The 21,337-nt window shown below is 34.1% G+C and overlaps 3 protein-coding genes across 3 annotated transcripts; 1 reads left to right on the forward strand and 2 right to left on the reverse strand.

The window, feature by feature from the left end:
• The first annotated feature begins 6,036 nt into the window (after positions 1 to 6,036).
• Positions 6,037 to 7,941, forward strand: LOC105349051 (rhodopsin, GQ-coupled). The gene has a single exon (XM_066088169.1). The coding sequence runs from the start codon at positions 6,581 to 6,583 to the stop codon at positions 7,748 to 7,750; it is 1,170 nt and encodes a 389-aa protein (XP_065944241.1). The 5' UTR covers positions 6,037 to 6,580; the 3' UTR covers positions 7,751 to 7,941.
• A 5,524-nt stretch (positions 7,942 to 13,465) lies between these two features.
• LOC105349021 (protein dpy-30 homolog) lies at positions 13,466 to 16,666 on the reverse strand. The gene is made up of 4 exons (XM_011458668.4): positions 16,538 to 16,666; positions 16,258 to 16,337; positions 14,958 to 15,103; positions 13,466 to 13,675 (listed from the first exon to the last, which is right to left on the reverse strand). The coding sequence occupies exons 1-4, from the start codon at positions 16,545 to 16,547 to the stop codon at positions 13,612 to 13,614; spliced, it is 300 nt and encodes a 99-aa protein (XP_011456970.1). The 5' UTR covers positions 16,548 to 16,666; the 3' UTR covers positions 13,466 to 13,611.
• A 2,714-nt stretch (positions 16,667 to 19,380) lies between these two features.
• Positions 19,381 to 20,025, reverse strand: LOC105349052 (dynein light chain Tctex-type protein 2B). Its single transcript, XM_011458719.3, has one exon. The coding sequence runs from the start codon at positions 20,023 to 20,025 to the stop codon at positions 19,381 to 19,383; it is 645 nt and encodes a 214-aa protein (XP_011457021.3).
• Positions 20,026 to 21,337: the final 1,312 nt, after the last annotated feature.

Raw genomic sequence — 21,337 nt, forward strand, 5'->3', positions numbered from 1 at the left:
GGACATTAAGTGTGACCTTCAGCGGGTGTAGATTACAGAAGGGGTCACGGAGATCAACTGGGTCAAACACGACCAAACAATCACTGATTAAAAGCACGTAACAGAACGTAGGCATATATCAGATGACATTCTCTCTCTCTCTCTCTCTCTCTCTCTCTCTCTCTCTCTCTCTCTCTCTCTCTCTCTCTCTCTCTTTTCAAAATTTTAGATTATGCATTGCTGTCGTTTTATAAATTTTGAAAATTTCCCATTAGGTACGTTAACAACATCCAAAGTAATGCGACATTTCTATCAGCAATAATAAAAATTCAAAAAAATACAAATACATGCAGTATGCATCACATTACCTGTCCATTTGGTATTATTGGCCATGGCATCTGCTTTTACCTCCGTTTTTTGAAAAAAGGTGAAAATGAATTGGGTGTCATTGTGTCACAAATATAAATGATGACATGTTACAGTAGTCATATATACTCTTTATATTATTTAGTATTTACTGAAATAGTACGAGAAATGAGCAATGTCGTTTACAAGTTCTTATAATATCCATTGGCATATCTTTTCCTCATTATTGTAATAATTTCATACTTGTCTGTTCTGAGCTGTAAATTAGAAATATAATAAATGTTTTGTGTTGTTCATGGGGAATCTTATAGACTACCAAACACTCGAGAAAGAGATGGATCAGCGTCCTTATTGGAGGATTCTGAGAACACAAAGCAAAATTAGAAAGTAAAATCGCGAAGTCATTAAAAAAAATAACCATCTCTCTCTCTCTCTCTCTCTCTCTCTCTCTCGTTTAGTTTAAGAGGCATTTTATTCACAATATACTTATATAAGTATATATACAGTGAATACGGATTAAACAGCAGGCAAAGTGCCTATACTAGTTCTTTTCATTAAAATCAAGGTACAGAAATTACAATAGTATATGCTTGTAGCACAGGCACCTGGCTTCTAGTTCTCTCTCTCTCTCTCTCTCTCTCTCTCTCTCTCTCTCTCTCTCTCTCTCTCTCTCTCTCTCAAAAATCATCTACAGCTGATTTTTTTTTTTTAAATCATCACATAAATGTATTGAACCAGAACACAGTTGGTCGACACTTGAATTGTTAAAAGTTTAATTTTTGTGGTAAACAAATTATTAATTAGTTGTCGCAAGTTTAATTACTACAGATTGGTTCACTGAATTTGATTGCATATTACATATGCCAATCAAACTGAATCTGATTCGCAATCAGTAAGTATAATGGTGCACATATTTAATTTCATTAAACGTCTTGCACAAGTTCTGCAGGCAAAGGACAAAGTACATAGTTTTATTAATTTAAAAATAATGCAACTTGTACTTCTATTTCAATAAAAATCGATCATCTTGAGTACAAATTGAATAACTTGACATTTAATTATAAACCGTGTCGAGCTGGATATTTTGATTCCTCTGCAGACCGCTACTGCCAGAAATAGAGTGCGACGATTAATAGTTTGTTGACCGAGGTCTTCCCTGATATGTATGGATAATTAAAGCAGTACGAAGGCAGCGTGTGTGTGTTAATACTAGATTCTCAAATTCACTTCCCCTACTTGGCATTTTCCAGACAACACATGTAAATTACCGGAAACAATGAGTCATGTGACTACCGGAAGCAATATATTGCATGTGTAATTAAATCCAATATATGTACCCACTTGCGCATATTGATACTTCTAAAATTGTCTTTGTGTCTGCCTCTTCTCTTGCTTCTTGACGTAACAATTGTTATGAGCCTCTGGAAAGAGGAGAATTGGCGTTGACGATGAGCTGCTTGAATTGCATGAAGTAAAGTGGGCAAAGTAATAATTTTGATGGAACTAACAACATTCGTAACACTCATGTAATATAGTGCAAATGAGCAGCAATCTGACAAATTGGGAGCAAATTGTCTCACAGATAGCTGTCTGGGGCTACAAGCGCGGGGACCCGGTCGTTAACGCTATTCGTTTGTATTATTACAGTTTGGCCCGTGTGCATGACCGTGAAACATGTATGTCCCATTAACCTAACACAGTATTAGTCATTCATTCAGAATAGAAAAACCTTGAAAGAAAACCATGCACAGAGAGAGAGAGAGAGAGAGAGAGAGAGAGAGAGAGAGAGAGAGAGAGAGAGAGAGGGGGGGGGGCATGTATAGAGAGACCTTTCCGTTCAAAAACAAGTGCTGTTATCCGTATGGACTCATCCTTGTACGATTGAAACGAAACCGAAAAGTATAATAAAACCTGCTGCAATGTAACTGTAGGGTAAATGCTACATGTATACAAGTGTAGTTGTACGTTGTATATATGTACATGTAACATGTACTTCAAATCTGCAAAGATCAAACAACCTATGTAATACATTTGTATTTATATAATGTGTAGAATGATACTATTGTTCTAACATCCGGGTTTTTTAGATTCTAAATCAGAGGACTTGTACATCTAGTAAGCATGGTCACTTTTATCATAATGAAATATACCAAGTAAAAATACATATATGTAACATTTTTATACAACATTGTCACAACATATGATATTCTAATAAACACCTTCGTGCTTTCACTTGCTTACATTGCCTCAAACAGAACAGTACATCAGCACTAGAGATGCAATGTCTGTTACGGAAACCAAAATTTGAGTAAATCGTGGAAATCTGAAGTTCTGTGACTCAAGGTTTCATCTATGAAGGTATGAATGCAAGTGGTTCCTGAATCCGTGTCATGAAATTGGAAACGTGAAGCGGAGATTCACCTGGCGGATCAATCACTTGTCACAACAAAGCATGAATGATCGCCAAAATCCATGTGTGTTCTTTAACGCCTGTATGTGTAACTTTATTCAAATGAGTTGACTTGGCAGTATTTCTATGTGTATAAACTTGACTTAGATGAGTCATAACAACACTTTTTCACACGTTTTACGGAGTTAAATACACCCACTCTGATTAAACAATTTTTTCCTAATTCACTTCATTGTTTTAAAGTGCATAATATCCCTAATCTTGAGAAACGAGTCATGCTTTAAATGACTCTTCATATAGTGATTCTCGTTTTAAATTTAAAATTGAACTTTAAGCATGATTCTGACAAAATTGTTATTTTTATTATGAATAAGCCTTTTATCTAAAAAAAAAGTATTTATATGGTTGCCTTTATACTTACTATGCCCTAAATTGCGTTGTTTTATCTTATTTTTTTCGTCAGTTTATAGTTTAGGCAAACCTTGGGATAAAAGATCATTGGGTTTTGGATTTTATTGGATCCCTTTATATAACATAAAATACTATTTTATATCACATGCATTTTTCATTTACTATAGAGTAAGAACTTCAAATTTAATGTAACCTTATATGTTATTTACTTTTAAATACTTGCAGTATTTTCATTTCACCAGAAAAGGAAAAATATCGTGAATTAAGCATACATGTGTATGCATATAGCAAATTCTTTTCATCTGAAATGGAAAACATTGTAAAAAAAAAAAATAGAATGCTTTCTGAACAAAACTTACATAGAACATGTACCTGGAATATATCATGAATGGATCATGATAAAACCACCACAACCCTACTAAAACCCCGCCACCATATGCATCCTACTTAAAGCACAACCACCACCATACTTAAACCACCACTACCATCCTATTAAAACCACCACCACCATCCTACTTAAACCAACACCACCCTACTAAAACCTCGCCACCACCCTACTAAAACCTCGCCACCATCCTACTAAAACCTCGCCATCATCCTACTTAAACCACCACAACCACCACCCATCCTACTTAAACCACCACTAGCATCCTATTAAAACCACCAAAACCTACTAAAACCACCACCACTATCCTACTAAATCCACCACTACCACCCTACTAAAATCAAACCCAGTAGTTTATATAAAAAAACAAAAAGAACCTGGTGATAATGAATAAATAAAACTTATATTGCTCTATTCGGCATGGCAATCATAAGCATTAATATCATTTCGAAAGTTAGTCTGAAAGTCATGAATATAACAACAATCCAACGTATAGTTAACCACGAAACAACAGGAATCCGTCCTTCGGGAGGGCGACGAAACAATCAAATAATGAACACCGTTTTAATTACTACATAAACTGAATATAAATGAGGAGGAAATGTGGGTTAATGTCAGTCACGGGGAGGGTCCCGTTGTCGTGATTTGAGCCGAGACTTCAGTTCTCATGTCTCACTTCCTGGTTTTGCTACAAGACCTTAACCACGTGTTAGTTGGTGGCATCACTGAATAGGAACATGGCTATCTGTATTCTACAGTCCCATTCCTGGCACTGGCAACGAAGCGTGACAATCTGCCCGTGTTTTGTTCATGAATTATATGAAAGGCAATGTCACGTAGATTATTCTTATGTCATGTCTGGCAAAAGACACTGTTAATCAATGTCTGATCTTGCTGAAGTGTACACGAAATCAAAGCTGTCATGATCAGTGAATGATTTCTCAAAAGTAAGATTGAAGTGGTATATAGACCATAACCTGGCAAATTTTGTTACAAGATTTGAATAATAAGTAAGTAATCGTTTATTATAGTGACATTATAAACATTGTAATTTATACTGTAAACAAAATAAACCTTAAACTAAACTGCACCCGGCCCATTGGACCCATAAGTCACTCTTGAATTATCTGAATTTAAACATTCAGAATATTTTTTCTTTGGTAAAACGCTGTAAGTATATAAAAATTAGGCTAATTGTATCTGATAATCTTAATTTTAAATATAACTCTTTGGACAAATAACCTCTTATCATTATTATTTTTGTGATCATTATACAATCAATCAAAATATTTTTCCTTACATTATCATTTTGACAGTTTTATAAGAAGTGTTTTTTATCTTCGACAGAAGAGATTGCACATGCAGAAAACACTCGTCCTTTCACTTAAAAGTAAGAGCATAATTTTAGTTACCATTTGAATTGTACATTCTGACTTTGCATATATATACACTAAATGATATTAACTAGTTGTCTCCCCCTAAACATAATGGAAATTTGACCAAATAGTCATCCACGACACTCCAAAAACAACGCCATTCCTCATCATTTATACATACATGTACAAATGAGTTTAACATTTTGTGATGTTTTCATAAAGAATCTCGGATGATTGACTTTTATCTTTTCACAAATTATATCAATGTCTACAGATTTACGTTGTTATTGTTTTGTGCAGATGCTGCCCATCTTAATAAATAAACACCTACAACTGGCCATCCTAGCACGTAATGCACTTAGTACACGTAAAGATCTACCTGCATCATGCATCTTCTACTAATTATCGCCTGTCTGTCATGTCCTCGCCGTTTATTGGTTGTAGAACCGTGTCTTCCCACATCAGGCGGTATGTGGACCAAGTTCTTACAACCGGTATTTCTTCTGTTATCTAAATTTTCTTTAACAATTTCCATCTATGCTATTATCCCGACAGGCATTCTTTCTGTATATACATGCACAACTATATATTTTGACCATTTATGCAGTGTACACTTTTTCTATGTTGCGTATAGGTAGAGAACGTATAGAACAGTACATGTAAGATTGTAGATAACCAATCATATTTTTTTGCGCACTGACTTTGTTCATATTGACTAATTGTTCCAGAACTAATTATTTTATTGACGTACATGATAACGTATTGTGTATACAATACATCAATTCAACGATGTTCGCAATCTGGAAGATTTGCAAAACATACCTGAAGACTGTTATCCGTTTTGCAAATATTCCAGATATGGAATATTGTTGAATAATTTCAGACTGTTTCAATATACAATTAATCACCTTGTGAAAATCGATGTGGCACTTTCAAAATTCGAACGAACATAAATAAAAATATTTAAATAGAATGTGAATTCAGCAAATACTTGAAAGATTATTTGGACAAAACAAGTTTTGATATTGCACATACCAATATTTATAGGAGAAATGAAACTTTTGACTCCGTTGTGTCCGCTGCCTCCAATACAGTTTGTCGAGTTTGGTCGAAATTCTTATGCATGACCATCTCCCTAGTCAATCTAATCGATTTGTGATGATGCAAGATTCATGTTTATTCTGAAAATTTGAAATGATCATGCAATTTAAAAGTTTGTATATATAGTCCTTTTATTAACATATTAGCCTAAGAGTCTTTTTATGGCGTACGTTATTCTCAGCGGGGTAGTTTTCGTGTATGAACACATTCCAAAGGAGGAGAAGAAAAAGTAAATTGGATTTAAAGGTAAAGTCGGATTTACTGCAACCTTTGTATCTAGGACACGTGACTTTACCCCCAAATAAACTGAATTGATTGAATAAAAGCTTATATCCCCTGGTTCTATCTCCCATTTATTGAAAGGAAATGATTGTTGTTTTAAACCGTCCAGTGGTGCTTAAATGCCTGAATTGCTATACTAAGTGATAATCATTTTTTGAAAACTATAGTGTAAATAGAAGAAAAACTGCACATCGTTATGCTTGAGAACAGCGAACAATTGGAGAAGTTTTAGCAAATTGATATTTTGACACTGACAAAATCGACAGGAAAATGGCGTCCGTAGGATTTCGATACGGTATGGGGACTGTGTTAGCCATTGTTGGCGCTTTGTCGATGATCTTGAACATCTTTCTCTTCTTCGTGTGTGTGAGAAGAAGTCGCCTCCGAAAGCCACCTCACTATTTCCTCATGTCCCTGGCACTGGTCGACATTATAGCCGTTGCGGGGTGGTCGTCGTTGACGGTGGTTTCTTTATTCAGTGACGGTTGGATTTTGCCCACTGAGATCTGCAAAGTTCAGGAATACATCATGTCCATGTATCTGTATCTGAACTCTCACACGTTTGTCCTGTTGGCCTTTGAGCGGTTCCTATTGTTTCTGCGCCCGTCCAAACATTCCGAAATCTTCATTAACAGTGTCGTTCTAATCATGATGCTAGCCCTCTGGCTCTTTGACGGGGTTATGTCCGCCTTTCCTTACTTTGGATGGGGGACCGTGAGTTACTTTTCCAGTCAGTTTCAATGTGCTATGGATCACGAGAAGAACATCAGAGAAACAAATTTTGTGACAGTGATGTGCTTCGGAATTCCGATTTCTTTATGCTTGGGACTGTATTTGTTTATTTTCATAATGATACGGAAAATCAAACGAAGGGAGGACGACAATGGCGCCCTCATTGTGGAGAGAAACAACAGAGCCATTGGCGATTCTTACTCACAAAGACTCAAAAACCAACAGCTGAAATTCCAAAACGCCGGAACCAAAGCGGTCAAACCAAACATCGGCAAAAAATTCACCTACACAGAAGATGGTTACGTCAGTAACGACTCTTCTGATGACGAAAACACAGAAAGTAATGTCCAGAAGGGAACTCCAAAGCAAGTTGTCAGACAGAAGAAAGTGTATCACATGGCAAAAAATGACTCCTTGCTCATGAAAACATACGTCTTCATGACGATTTTATTTTTTCTCCTTTGGCTCCCATACCTGATCGTCACATACATTTTCTTGAAGAATCGATATGCAGATATCAGTGACGAAATCGTTTTCGTGGTCGTCTTTCTGTGTCAGTGTACAACGTTCATTAAACCTGTGGTGTACGTCACATACAATACTCACTTTAGAAAACACGTGGTGAAATGTTTCTGTCGCAAATCTTCAAGTAATGAGATAAAATCAGACACCGATGAGCGTGGCTTTGACAATACCGCCCTGGAATAATAATGTCTGATGACTATTCGTAATATTTTAATATAGTATATATGTATTACATGTCCATAAGTGTACTCTAAGTTTTTAAAATTATTGACTTTTTGTAGCGATTTCATAAAATCAACGCAAAGTAAATATTCATGTAACAAGCAATATAATAGATACATGAGTATGTAATAAAACTCAACAATTCTAACAAATTTTAAGAACGAATATTTACATTTTCCAGTGTCTTTGCCTGTGTAACACTATGTATCAATAGTGTACTATATAACCCATAACTTCAAATGACGCAAGATTGAGGCGCCAGCGGGGTTTGCTTATTTATATTTAAATATTTAATCGTAGGATGGATTCTAATTTTATAAAAATAAGTAATAAGAAATCATTCTTTGAATATTATGAGGTGATTATTTCGGTCGGAGCGTGATCAAATCCAATAAAGCACCTCACAATACTCAAAAAATGATTCCTTAATTCATTATTTCTTTCCTTGTTTTGCAACAAATACTATTCCCGCACAGAGCGTATACCTGCATATACACTGTAGGTAAGAACACGTGACCACATGCATGACACATCCTTTGATAAAAACCATTTAATTAATACCTATGCTAATTGACATCAAAGAGAGCACCATACATGGAGTAGCTTTTGATCTTTAGTATTTTCGTAGTTTACGATTAGAGATTACTGCATATATATTTTGAAAATCTACTAGCAAATTATTTAAAACATACAAGATTCAAAATTTTGTAAAATTAAGGTGCTATGGGCCTCAAGAACGGTTTGTCTTAATGATCGACCCTTTATACTGGGCATCCTGCGTAGTAATTCAACAAGTTGACGAACTTTTAATACACAGATGTAGTTGATCTGACTGTTAATTGAATACGTCATTAGAAATTAGTTACTATTATTCAGTCGAGCACTAGAATAAAAAACTTGCAATCATGTTTACCTTTAAATGGCAAATAAGACATTTACATTGGGAAGATAGTTTCTTTTTCTCAAAGAGGGCAAAAATGGGTGAAACTGGTGTATTATAAGAACTATCTTCTGATCCGCTAGTATTCGTGTACAGCCGTACTTACATTCGCCTTCCCGGTCAGTTTAAGCAGACGTTAACATCAAAATGCGCTCCTCACGCGTTTACAGAAGACTGCTGAGTGCAGTTGTCAACTAGTGCTGATGTGGTTATGGTTTGGCACCGTCAAAAATTCTTCAGGACGGTAACTGTCGTTACCTGTCACAGAAATTCGGTCATTATTGTTGATGAGAGGATTAAGGGAAAGTGTGCAGACGACTGCAGTACCATTATTATCTAGTTACTCAGTGCTTGTGGGCAGTGTTGGGGGGGGGGGGGATAGAGGATAGGAGAAAGTCGGGGAATAGGAGAAAGTCGCTTGTTTACACGTAATGTAAACAACACGAATAGGTGTTTGATTCTTCTGCAGCACATTTTAGATCAATATGAAAATTGTAAACACTTAAGATTATTCACACATGGCCATTAGTTGGTTACTGGAGAGACGATTCTATTGATATATGTATTGACGTAATAGGAAATTCAGAGCTAATCTCTTGGAAAGCAACAACAAAAGCACAACAAAAGAATGCATGACCATATAAAGTCAAATTCGCATGTTTTGTTAGGGAGTTTTCATTATGTTACGAGAGTGTTTTTGAAGCCGTGGGGGTAGTATATCACTAATTATAGCATTACATTAATTACTTTTTGAAGAAGAAAAGAAATGCTAGGCAATTTTAATAAATACGCTTACATGGAAAGCTTATGATTCAATTTCTTACTTTAATTTTATGACTTACATAAGCATTAATTTTGAAAATTCTAAGAATGCACAATTTATTTGTTCTCAGAGTGTTAGACAAAAATATAGCAATTCAATTTTAGTCAGCTCATAAAAAAAATGTAAACTAGAACGATAAAACTTTACACGACCGTTCATTTATGTATAATGGCTTACGTTATGCTTGTATGTAAATTTATGTTATGTTTAGTTGTATCACGACCACCTTTGTTTTTACAGTATCCATATTTTCCTTTTTTTTATTACTCAAAATAAATTAGTTTAAAAAAAATTCTTTCATATCAAAGTTTGTTAAAATAATTTCTTGACAATGAAGGTCGTGAAGTGATTATTTTACAGCTAAAATGTTTTTTCTATATTCTTAAAGTATTATAACCTTATAGAAAAAAGAATTTTTAAATTTATTTGAAAAAGATATAACTATGTTGTTTTTTTCTTAATTAAATATTAGTTAAAGACGAAAAAATTCATGTTCATAAGTTGAGGTGCATCTGAGGGTAATTTGTTAACCATCCAGCATCCTTATCTAACGCAACTCATTAAGACAGTTACATGTAGCTTCAATAATATAATTCTCAACAGTTAGGCAACACTTTATGGATTATTAAGGGTAGGTCTAATGTGTAACTTACACCTGGCGTAAAAAGGATGTCGAAATTTGTTGAATACTGGTTTGTTGATTTTGTGTTATTTCTCATCAATTTTCAGCACTAAGGGGGAGCTTGAAAAAGTAAAACAAAGCACCCCTTCCCCCACCAAAAGAAAAAAAAATTAAAGATCAATTTAAATTCGTGAAAAAAATACTCATGCAGCGATTATTTATTTGTTTTGCGTGTGTCTTTAATTCTATTTTGCGTACTTTTTTATGCAAGATGAATTTCGCGTCTGTTTTTATCATGTGACTAAAGCGGCAGGTGTTCTGAAAGGGCGGTATGTATGTTAAAAAGGGACTTGGACACGATTTGACTTCAAATTTTCAAATTTTGTTTTTCCATTTTCAATGTTTATACTGATAAATATGGAAGTTTATAATACTATGTCAAAATTTAAAAGTCAAATATCAAGTTATAAGCAAGGTGCAGAGTTCATAATTCTTTGTTTTGTAAACAAAGCTCGAATATAGTCATTTTTACATATGTGTTGTATTGGTGTAAGTTTCAATCAAATGTATCTTTCTCTTGTTGATAATAGTATATATGAAGATATTGAATTAGTTCAAATTGTTTTTTACATGTCATATTGTCTAAGAAATGGTAAAATTCTACATTACATTTTTTGTAAACAACTATAAGACTCGAGCTTTGTTTACATAACTATCAATTCTTACCTCTGTATCTCGCTTGTAACTTGACTCTAACATTTAATATTTTGGTCAATCATTTAAAATGCTCCATTAAAACATTTTATACATAAAAAATAAAAATAAAATTTTTGATCTCAAATCGTGTCCAAGTCCCTTTAAAAACAAACCAAAAAAAATTATTCTGACGATCGCCATTATGGCAACAAATTTGTTCGTTATGGGTGAAACACCCATACAAAAAGACGTCAAATAGCATATATGTATAGCAATATATGAGTTTATTACGAAATTGTAATTACTTCACAAACTTCTGATTGTCGTATTTTTGCGGGAAAAGCCATTTTTGGGCCAAGATAGAGGTAAAAAAAAAAATGCCTAGCTGTTATATGTTCCTTAATAGGGAAATCTTTCGATAAAATTTTTAGCTCACCTGAGCCAAAGGCTCAAGTGAGCTTTTCTGATCACAATTTGTCCGTTGTCTGTCGTTGTCGTCGTCGTTGTTGTCGTCGTCGTTGTTGTAAACTTTTCACATTTTCATCTTCTTCTCAAGAACCACTGGGCAGATTTCAACCAAATTTGGCACAAAGCACCACTAGGTGAAGGGGATTCAAGTTTGTTCAAATGAAGGGCCACACCCTCTTTAAAGGGGAGATAATTGAGAATTATTGAAAATTTGTTGGTATTTTTCAAAAATCTTCTTCTCAAAAACTATTCGGCCTGAAAAGCTTAAACTTGTGTGGAGGCATCATCAGGTAGTGTAGATTCAAGTTTGTTCAAATCATGGTCCCCGGGGGTAGGGTGGGGCCAGAATTGGGGGATCAAGTTTTACATAGGAATATATAGAGAAAATCTTTAAAAATCTTCTTCTCAAAAACTTTTAGGCAAGGAAAGCTCAAATTTGAGTGGAAGCATCCTAAGATAGTGTAGATTCAAGTTTGTTTAAATCATGGTCTCCGTGGGTAGGGTAGGGCCACAATTGGGGGATCATGTTTTACATAGGAATATATAGAGAAAATCTTTAAAAATCTTCTTCTCAAAAACTATTAGACCAGAAAAGCTCAAATTTAAATGGAAGCATCCTCAGGTAGTGTAAATTCAAGTTTGTTCAAATCATAGTCCCCGGGGGTAGGGTGGGGCCACAATTTGGGGGGGGGGGTCAATTTTTACATAGGAATATATAGAGAAAATCTTTAAAAATCTTCTTCTCAAAAACTATTAGGCCAGGAAAGCTCAAATTTGAGTGGAAGCATCCTCAGATAGTGTAGATTCAAGTTTGTTCAAATCATGGTCCCGGGGGGTAGGGTGGGGGCCACAATTGTGGGATAAAGTTTTATATAGGAATATATAGAGAAAATCTTTTAAAAATCTTCTTCTCAAAAACTATTAGGCCAGGAAAGCTCAAATTTGAGTGGAAGCATCCTCAGATAATGTAGATTCAAGTTTGTTCAAATCATGGTCCCTGGGGGTAGGGCGGGGCCACAATGGGGGATAAATTTTTATATATAGCGAAAATCTTTAAAAGTATTCTTCTCAAAACTATTAGGCCAGGAAAGCTCAAATTTGAGTGGAAGCATCCCCAGATCATATAGATTCAAGTTTGTTTAAATAATAGTCCAGGGGTAGGGTGAGGCCACAATGGGGGATGAATTTTTACTTAGGAATTTATAGAGAAAATCTTTAAAAATCTTCTTTTTAAAGACAATTTGGCCTGAAAAGCTTAAACTTGTGTAGAGGCATCATCAGGTAGTGTAAATTCAAGTTTGCAAAATCACAGTCCCTAGTGGTAGGGCGGGACTGTGATAGCGGTTTGAATTTTTACATAGGAATATATAGAGAAAATCTTTAAAAATATTCTAGGAAAGTTTTCGGTCCTAAACTCAGTACTTAGTGTGAAAGCACAGGTTATGCAGATTTAAGTTTGATCAAACCATGATTCCCTGGAGAAGAGTGGGGCCACGAAATGGGGGGGGGGGGTATATAGGAATAGAGAAAAATCTTCTTACAGGTACAAGAAAAGGGGCTTGGTATTTACCAAAAAAATAAGAGGTGGATAAAAATTGGCAGATTTTCAATTTTTTTTTTAGCAAGATCTACTGTACTCAGTTGTCAAGATATTTTGATACTGTAATGCTAATTTGATAAGAATTAAGGCAATTGTTGCTCAGGTGAGCGATGTGGCCCCTGGGCCTCTTGTTATTCTAATCATATTTTTCTTAAATGATTTCAAAGTTACATAGAGAATTATCATTTTATAAGTGTTTTGCAACAGCAATAATTTCCCAAAATACTAATCATACTACTTTAGTGATGGGAGTTGTGACCATATTTTTGTCAAAGGTACCCTTATTATGTGAATATCAAAAGTATGGAGATGTTTTCCATTCAAGTTTTAATGTAACTCAAAAAGAAAAAAAAATCAGCTACAGTATGGTAATATTAATATCAAATATTGGATAAGTAGAATACACCAAGCATTTTTACATGTACAAGACTTCCTTTGTCTCCAACATAAACACTCAGGCAGTGTCTATACTCCTTCCTTTTCCATCTATTTCTGATTTTTCAAAAATATAAAACCAACATCAGTCATTTTTATATGTTAAAATGTTTATTACATTGACATAAAATGATACTGTCGAGACACAAATAACAGATGAATGCATGAAAACTGTAACAAGTTCACAGAGTGAGAATTGACCAACACCCCACCTAGATCCTCCTCCCAGAATCCCACATCATTCAAACTGATTCTTATTCTTCAATAAATAAGCTGCGAGGTATTCAATAGGATTAGGTGGTCTGAAAAAAAATGAAACCATTAATTTGCATATGTTATAAAAAACAAAGACCAAGACATTACAACAATATTTTCAATGTGATTTAAATCAGATCCTTTGACCCGCTCCGGTAGTGTTTTATTTATTATAGAGGATGAAAGGATCCAATTTCATTAAAATGAGATTGAGACCAACAATTTTTTTTAAAAAATTGTTGGAAAAGGGGGGGGGGGGGGGTGTTGAAGTCTCAATATTTTTATTTATATCAAAATTTGCTTATAAAGACTTTCTTGCCTTTGATGTCCATGGGAAATGGGTATCTAATGAACAGAACTTCATTTGTTCATCCATATATGGGCATTTTTATAAAAGTATTTCAGTAGAGAACATGCACTATGTAATTATTACTCAGGCTGACAGTGAGTAGTCGTAAAATAGCAGCTACACTGTTCAATGGATCCTTGTAAATAGCCCTTTCATCCCAACATCAAAGTGTGATGCAAGTTGAGTTCTCAAGATAAAATGTTAAGTACCAGTACTTCAAGTTTAAATGGTACAGTTACTCTGAAATACTTCTTCAACATTGAAATATCAAATAAATACTACAGATTTAGAGAGTCCAGTAAATTTTTTCATATTTCTTCTAGATGCGAGAAGTAGCTGTGGACAATGTTATCATTCTTTACTTGTATACATTAATTTACCCTTTTTAGGTATTTTAACAAACAAAACACAACAAAACGGAACTTCTATGCAATACCAAAAGGGAGGCAACTCAACAAAACTAAAATGTTCAGAGCATTCTTTTTAATCCACCACCATAATGTGAACAGTGATTCTGAATTGTATCACTGTCCAATTGTGGCAGTGTGCACAATATTAAAGTCAACAGATGGTCCACCCAATCCAAATATGAACATTAATAATGGGGAAACTCTGGGGAATGTAAAGGTATAAAACCACAGGCACCTGAATGAAATTAATTTTTTTTTTCATAAAATAATTTCATGTACTTTAATAATAGTTATTATAGTACATGGAATAATCTCATTCTAAAAAGAATATTTTTAATGTCAGGTGTCCATCTATGAAAGCTGTTAAAAAATCAAAGCATCACCAATTCTTCTTGTGTGTTTTATAAGTTAAAAAGATGTCATTTTTAAATCAGATTTTTAGGTAAATGAAAAGAAAGAAATACTGTTTAAAAAAATCTAAACATTCCCTGGGTTTTTAAAATTTTTTTTTGCATGTATTATAAATTAAACTATATACTGTATTTCAGTATTATCAAAGTGTTGGTCTACCTCTCCTTGGCTAACACAGACATCCCACTGAGTAGAATAGGAACCACTGTGGTATCTAGGTAGGCCCGTGTAGGTAGAGACTGGAGGTCAACCCGAGGTCGCTTGGAGGGGTTCTCTTGGAGTTCTTTCTCACTTGTTATAATTTTCTGGTAAATAAAAAGCATACAAAAATTGATTTCTTTTAATAAGCTAAAAATATTTTTCATAACTACTGGGTACTCATTTCTTTTGTGCTGTTTCTCTACATCACTCCAGTATGGCTAAAAAAAACCAGTACAGAGTATTTATAATACATGTATATTCATTTTTTTAAAATTTTAATTTATTTTTTTCCCTATAAAAAGAAAGACAACCCTTTTTTTCTTCAAAATTTCATAATATTTTCATGACCAATGAATGAGAAAACATATAACAGTATACAGTTTTTCATGAACAGTTCAACAATATAAAATGTTCAAATACTTATAAAACAAAAAATCTCCTATTTATTGGAATTGTCCAGGTCAGAGCAATGCATAGAATTTAAAAAAAAAATAATTGTCATTTTACATGTATATACAATAACTCTTAAATTGGCTCGATATTCGTCACCTAAACAATTATTCTCTCAAGGTAAGGTACACAACAATTTTAAATAAACTTATCATTAAAAGCATTTTTTAAAAATCTACACAGAGTTGTATTATTTTTATTGTAAATCTATATTTTGCAAAATATGAAACAAATACATGTAGGCATGAGGCTAAAATGTTTAGAATAGTTTTCCACATCCAAACGTAAATTTTGATGTGTTTTGTAATTTGCCCATTTTAGAAATTGTCTTATGGAACATAACTCCTAATTTCTTTACATTGGAAATGCTGTTACCGGTACACTAAAACACACAACCAAGACTTCATTTTCGATGTAATCGCTGATAACAGAGTCGTGACCATACTGACATTATTATATAATAAAACTTGCATATCAAGTGAACAATGAAGTGTTGTGTACTAAGTTTTGTCACAGAAAATTTTAAAAAATTCACAGACACATAGGTTAAAAACTTTTTTCATGTACAGTAGCATAAAATACAGCATTGAAAAAAAAAGAATAAAGTGAAAGTATGACATAGGGAGAATAAGGGTGAAACTTTTATTGGCAGAAATACTCGACAGATTTGAACGGAGTGTAACTACATGTATGATACCAAGGTTATACAGTGCAGTCATGCTCAAATTGGATCTCTTTCAAAAATAATGTTTAAGATCATGACGCATGAAACTTCTAATGTAATTTTAAAATCTTTTTTGATGGTTACCTGTACATTTTCTGGTACTTCCTGTGGTACAGGTGTTCCTGACTCCAAATCACCTGCAACTGAGCCTGTGTTTACTTGGTCTAAATATAGAGAGGAAACTCGGGTAACAAAAGCCGAAACAGATTTAAACACACAATTCCATTGTAATGTAAAATATAAACAATCATTCGCATAATTGATTATGCATATTTCTTAATACAACAATGTTGAAACTACATCGTGGCAGTAAATGATATCATATTTAGGTTAAAAAAGATTTTGTGTATAAAGAAAACATTACCATCCGCCATTTTCAATGTTATGGTCGCCAATAGTAATCTCGAATATTCTCGCGAGAATTAATAAACCAAGAAAGATAACTTATTTTTATCTTCGTCACGCGACAGAAGGAGGTCGACTTGGTATTTGAGTAAAACATACAATAGAAAAACTCCTTTTTCACCATGTGTAAATCACACAAATCTTTCTGCTATCATCAATTTTTAATGGTTACTGGTTACAAATGAAATATGTTAAAAGTCAGGACTAATTTCTGGCCATATGAAATAATTAAATTGCTATAAAAAAAGTATTCTTTTTTTTTTTTTTTTTTTGCTTTTCAAGATTTTTTTATAAGTCTAGCCCCCTCCTTTCAAATTGGTTCCGACGCCACTGAAAATGTAACCTGTAACATTGGTAACATTAGTTACAATATACTTGTTATGACAGATTTACATACTCTCATGTACATTGTTGTTGTGACAGGTTACAGTAGTTACTGGTATAGTTAGGATTAGGGTTAGGGTTGGGTATAGTTAGGTTAGGGTCATCTTCGCTAGCCAAGGGTGACGATCCACGGTGTTTCTCTATTCAGAATAGAGAAACACCGTGGATCGTCACCCTTGGCTAGCGAAGATGGGTTAGGGTTAGTTAGTATAAGGTTTAGGGTTAGGTCAAAGTAGGTTGGGGTTAGTGTTAGTTGAGGTCAGTATATAATCGCTACATTCATAGTCCGCACAAGCACGTACATTTGTAACAAACCACCCCCCCCCCACCCCCACTTTCTCTCTAAGCAAACTATTAAATAGATATTTAGAAGAAGTTGCTCCCCAGCACACTTTCTTCAAGAGCATATAAAAACTTAAGTGAATTAAATTAACATTAAAATAAGTTTTCAGTACAAACACTTCACCCCCCCCCCCCAAATCAAGATTAGCGAATTAGTTCTTCAGGTTATTCTTTTTGCCAAGATTTCAAATAAGTCTGGCCTTCTTTCAAAACCGATGCTATGTGACCGCATGACGAATCGTCAAAGAAAGCATTTTATTGTTTATATTTACATCTTTCTTTTGAAGTTATTAAAATTAATCAAAAAGGTTTTTTTAAACAATAAAATGCTTTATTTATTTGGTGTTTCATGCGGGATGTGAAGGTAGCGACATTGCAGAAAAAAATGCATAACCCGCGTTAGCAGATTATGTATTTTTTTCTGCAATGAACGCTACCTTTATAACCAGCATGAATCATTAAAGAAAGCCTTCATTTTTTATATTACATCATTCTTAAAACAAACTTATGAAATGATCACAAAAAGTAAGTAAAGTGACTTAATTATTGTAATGTACATCAGTAGGTTGGATAAAAGAAATAGCCAAGTCGTCTTATATGGGAATTGGAGTTTGACGTTGTCTAGTTATTTCGTGCAGTCCGTGATTTTTTTTTAGCTGCTGAAGCTTTCGACTTTTGTAGATTTTTCTAAAAAGCTGTGAATCAAAAGGGGTTTTCTTAATAAATAGAGGAGAAATTACTCGGTAGATGTAAATATTTTTTAGATATCTTGGTATTTTTTGTTAAGGTATTCGTCAATTAAACAAAATTGAACATTACTGATATTGTAAAATTTATGGTAAATTTTAACAAATTAATGTAAATACTTCTATATTAACCCCCCCCCCCCACCCCCCCACCCCCCTCTCTATAGGACCGACTTTATTTTAAAAAAAAGCATTTGATGTTTATATTTATAATCATCTCGATGTTCATTTGTATGAAATATTTGTGTGTCGTCGCTTTAAAGCCATCATATACGCCCTTTTGTCAGGAGTATGAATAAAAGATGGGCAGTCATAAAACATAGTTATTTAGTTCGCTTCCGGGTCTAAAATATAGTGCCAGAAACTTTATCATAAAAACTTCTTTTTTATCAACGAATACATCTGATTTAACAAGTATTTTTTCCAAGTATTTTTTTTAATTGGTTATGTAGGTTTGAACGTTTCATTTAATATTACAAAAATAAATCAATACAAAACGCGTGATTACATTTACTTGTGTTCATACGCCGTGATCAGGTTTAGTGCATTATCGAAAATAGAACGTCACAGAGTTCCAAAGCAAACATAAGGGGAAATATACACTGAGTCAGTCTGAGTGCAAATATGATAAAATGTAAATGTCATAGGAATAACAATGTCTAAAAGTAAAGATTTCATGCTTGAATCTATATTTATAAACAAAATTTAAACTTAAACCTATTTAAACCTAAATTTGTCAATTACTCTTGTATGGGCTTTGGGTAAAGATCATGTTTAAAATCTGTTTAGCTCGCTTCAATTGGTCAATAGTGTGTTAATAAGATGTAATAAAGACATTTATATTTATAATTAGACATAAAACAAACAGTATTCATTTATTAATGTTTTAAAATACATGCATATATATACACTGTATAATAAGCTTAATTGCATTAAATCGATACAATACTATGTATGTTTACTCAATGCAACGTTATTAAAATTTCAAAATTATAACATGACAGTAATTATAGCATTAAAGGGAGACAAACAATGAATGCAAATATCAATGTTAATTTAACAAATAACTAAAAGTAAGATTTAACGAAAAAAGTACAGATGTATATATGAGATGCAAATATACTGAGTTTACATATTTTGTAAATATAGATAGCGCTGGACCGGAAGTTCATGCATATGAGAAAAATCTATAAGTTAGGGACGTTTTAAAACCGTTTCGTAAAATCACTCCCCATTAATATACCATTTCGTTTTTAGGATGAGTATATAAAACGAGATCTCGAGGAAATTCATTTCTTTGGCATTTATCTAGCATATTCCATCTATATATCTATTCATAGTATGAAGCAAAACAAGCCCCCACGGCTCTATACCCTTGGCCAGTGTAAGAAGCGGTGGCAAAATTGTCAAAGTTTGGGTTCCACAGGCACCGACTACCCCAATGAAATCCCTGTCTCTTGTCCTCGAAAAGTATGACATTCGTCACCAGTTTATATCTTTGCACTCCAGATGCCTTGATATCATCTTTGATCACTTCCGCGAGATAGGTACAGAGTCCAGGGCACTTGTCGTGATCGTAAGGTAAATCCTTGAGATTTTCATTCAAACTACTCTCTATGATTTGCGAGATTTTGACAGAATCGAAAAACTTTCCCCTATCTGGCGATAGCTTATACGTGTTCTCGTAGTTTACGTTTTGATGCTGGGGCCGTGATCCTCCACTTTGGATTTTCGTCGTCTCTACGGGCTGATGTCGTGATGGCGCTTTGAGCTTGTGGAACTTTTTTGGAATAGAAATCGAACCACTGCTGTCCGAATACCCGCCATCCGCTCTTCCTTTCCCTAGACTGGAGTTCCGACTTTGTTGATTGTCCTTTCTACCCACACTGGGAGTACGGTCTCGGAAAGATTCATCTTTGATGGCAAAGGTAACGCTGTTCCGGCGGCCGGCCAGGTGATCGCTCCTAGTCGTCATATCAAAACTAACTCCATTAAAACTTAACTCTGTAGGGTGGCAAGCGTTGTTATGCGATTGTTGATGACCATGTCATTACCAACTGGCAGCTAGAATGCGCTCTGTCTGATTTAGAAATCTTAGCCCTTTGTTTGTAAATGGAAAACAAAAGTATTGATTACAATTCTTTACGTGAAACCAATGAGGTTTCGCTGTTTACGCCCGGGAAACAATGAACTGTTATATTAACTCTTTAAATCTACAGAATAATTGAAGGAAGTGCAAAGTCAATACCTGTGTAAATGTTTGCACGGATTCTAATGGACATCGCTTATAATTTAAACGTTCACTGCGATCTCCGTTTGTTTTCCTTATCTGGTAGTAAATATTGCCATTTTCAGAACGTGCGCTAATAGCATCTAAACAAGTAACGCATCGCACTGCTCGAGAGCTCTTCTCCACACCAAAGGCGCCACCCGACAAAATCATATTAATAGTGATAACCTGTTAGAATATTCTCAAAGAACTAGCCCCGCCGTCACCAACTTTCCTCAGTTCAATACTCTGCCCCAAGTCTGAGTTATGACCTCAAATTTATGCACTTTTCTGCGAGGGATTTGAGTTGAGAACCGAGTTGAGGGATTTACAAATTTTACTGACTGAGCAGGCCCAAGTTAAATTATCGGCGAATGTAAAGTTATATACATATACATGTGCAATGCATGCATTTATATGCAATTTCATTTCATATGCAGAATAAAAAAGTAGATCCATTTGGTGCTGTAGGCAAGGGTTTAATCGACAAAAGATGAAGTTTTGTAAATAGTATGGCGTCATCGCTGACCCTTCTGTTGCTTCTGGGGCGGATTCCAAAATAAAGTCCTGTTTTTAAACAGAAGTTGTAACTGCTTACCCGCTGAGCTCAGAAATAAATAGAGTTTCACTGAATTTTGTCTAAGATGAGTCAGGCGAGATCACACATATTTATGTCATATTCTAGATTTTGAATCTACTGGATTAACAATATTTTGTCAAATCGTTGTATTTACACCCAACCACTAAACTCAGAATTTTAAATATGACAGTTATCCAGAGCGGATAATTGACCAAATACAGAATACATATATATGCCATTTATAATAATGTTGAGAGTTGCACATACAGACTTACTATTATGTATTTACAGTGCATGAATAAATATTTTCTTCAATTGCCGATAAACTTCTTTACAACAAATACTAATAATATCACTGGTTTGGTCCTCTAATGATCAAGAAAGAAGATTTTAGAAAACTTATTATTCAAAATCAAGATTTTGTTTGTAAACATATTT

The sequence above is a fragment of the Magallana gigas genome, chromosome 6 (genome assembly GCF_963853765.1).
Source record: "Magallana gigas chromosome 6, xbMagGiga1.1, whole genome shotgun sequence".
Lineage (NCBI taxonomy): Eukaryota > Metazoa > Mollusca > Bivalvia > Ostreida > Ostreidae > Magallana > Magallana gigas.

Coding starts and splice junctions, on each gene's coding strand:
- LOC105349051 (XM_066088169.1), top strand. CDS start 6,581: ATGGCGTCCGTAGGATTTCGATACGGTATGGGGACTGTGTTAGCCATT.
- LOC105349021 (XM_011458668.4), bottom strand. Junction 15,104..16,257: donor AAGTACCAGAAAATGTACAG/GTAACCATCAAA, acceptor TTTATTTACCAG/AAAATTATAACAAGTGAGAA. Junction 13,676..14,957: donor TCTGTGTTAGCCAAGGAGAG/GTAGACCAACAC, acceptor ATTTTTTTTCAG/ACCACCTAATCCTATTGAAT.
- LOC105349052 (XM_011458719.3), bottom strand. CDS start 20,025: ATGACGACTAGGAGCGATCACCTGGCCGGCCGCCGGAACAGCGTTACC.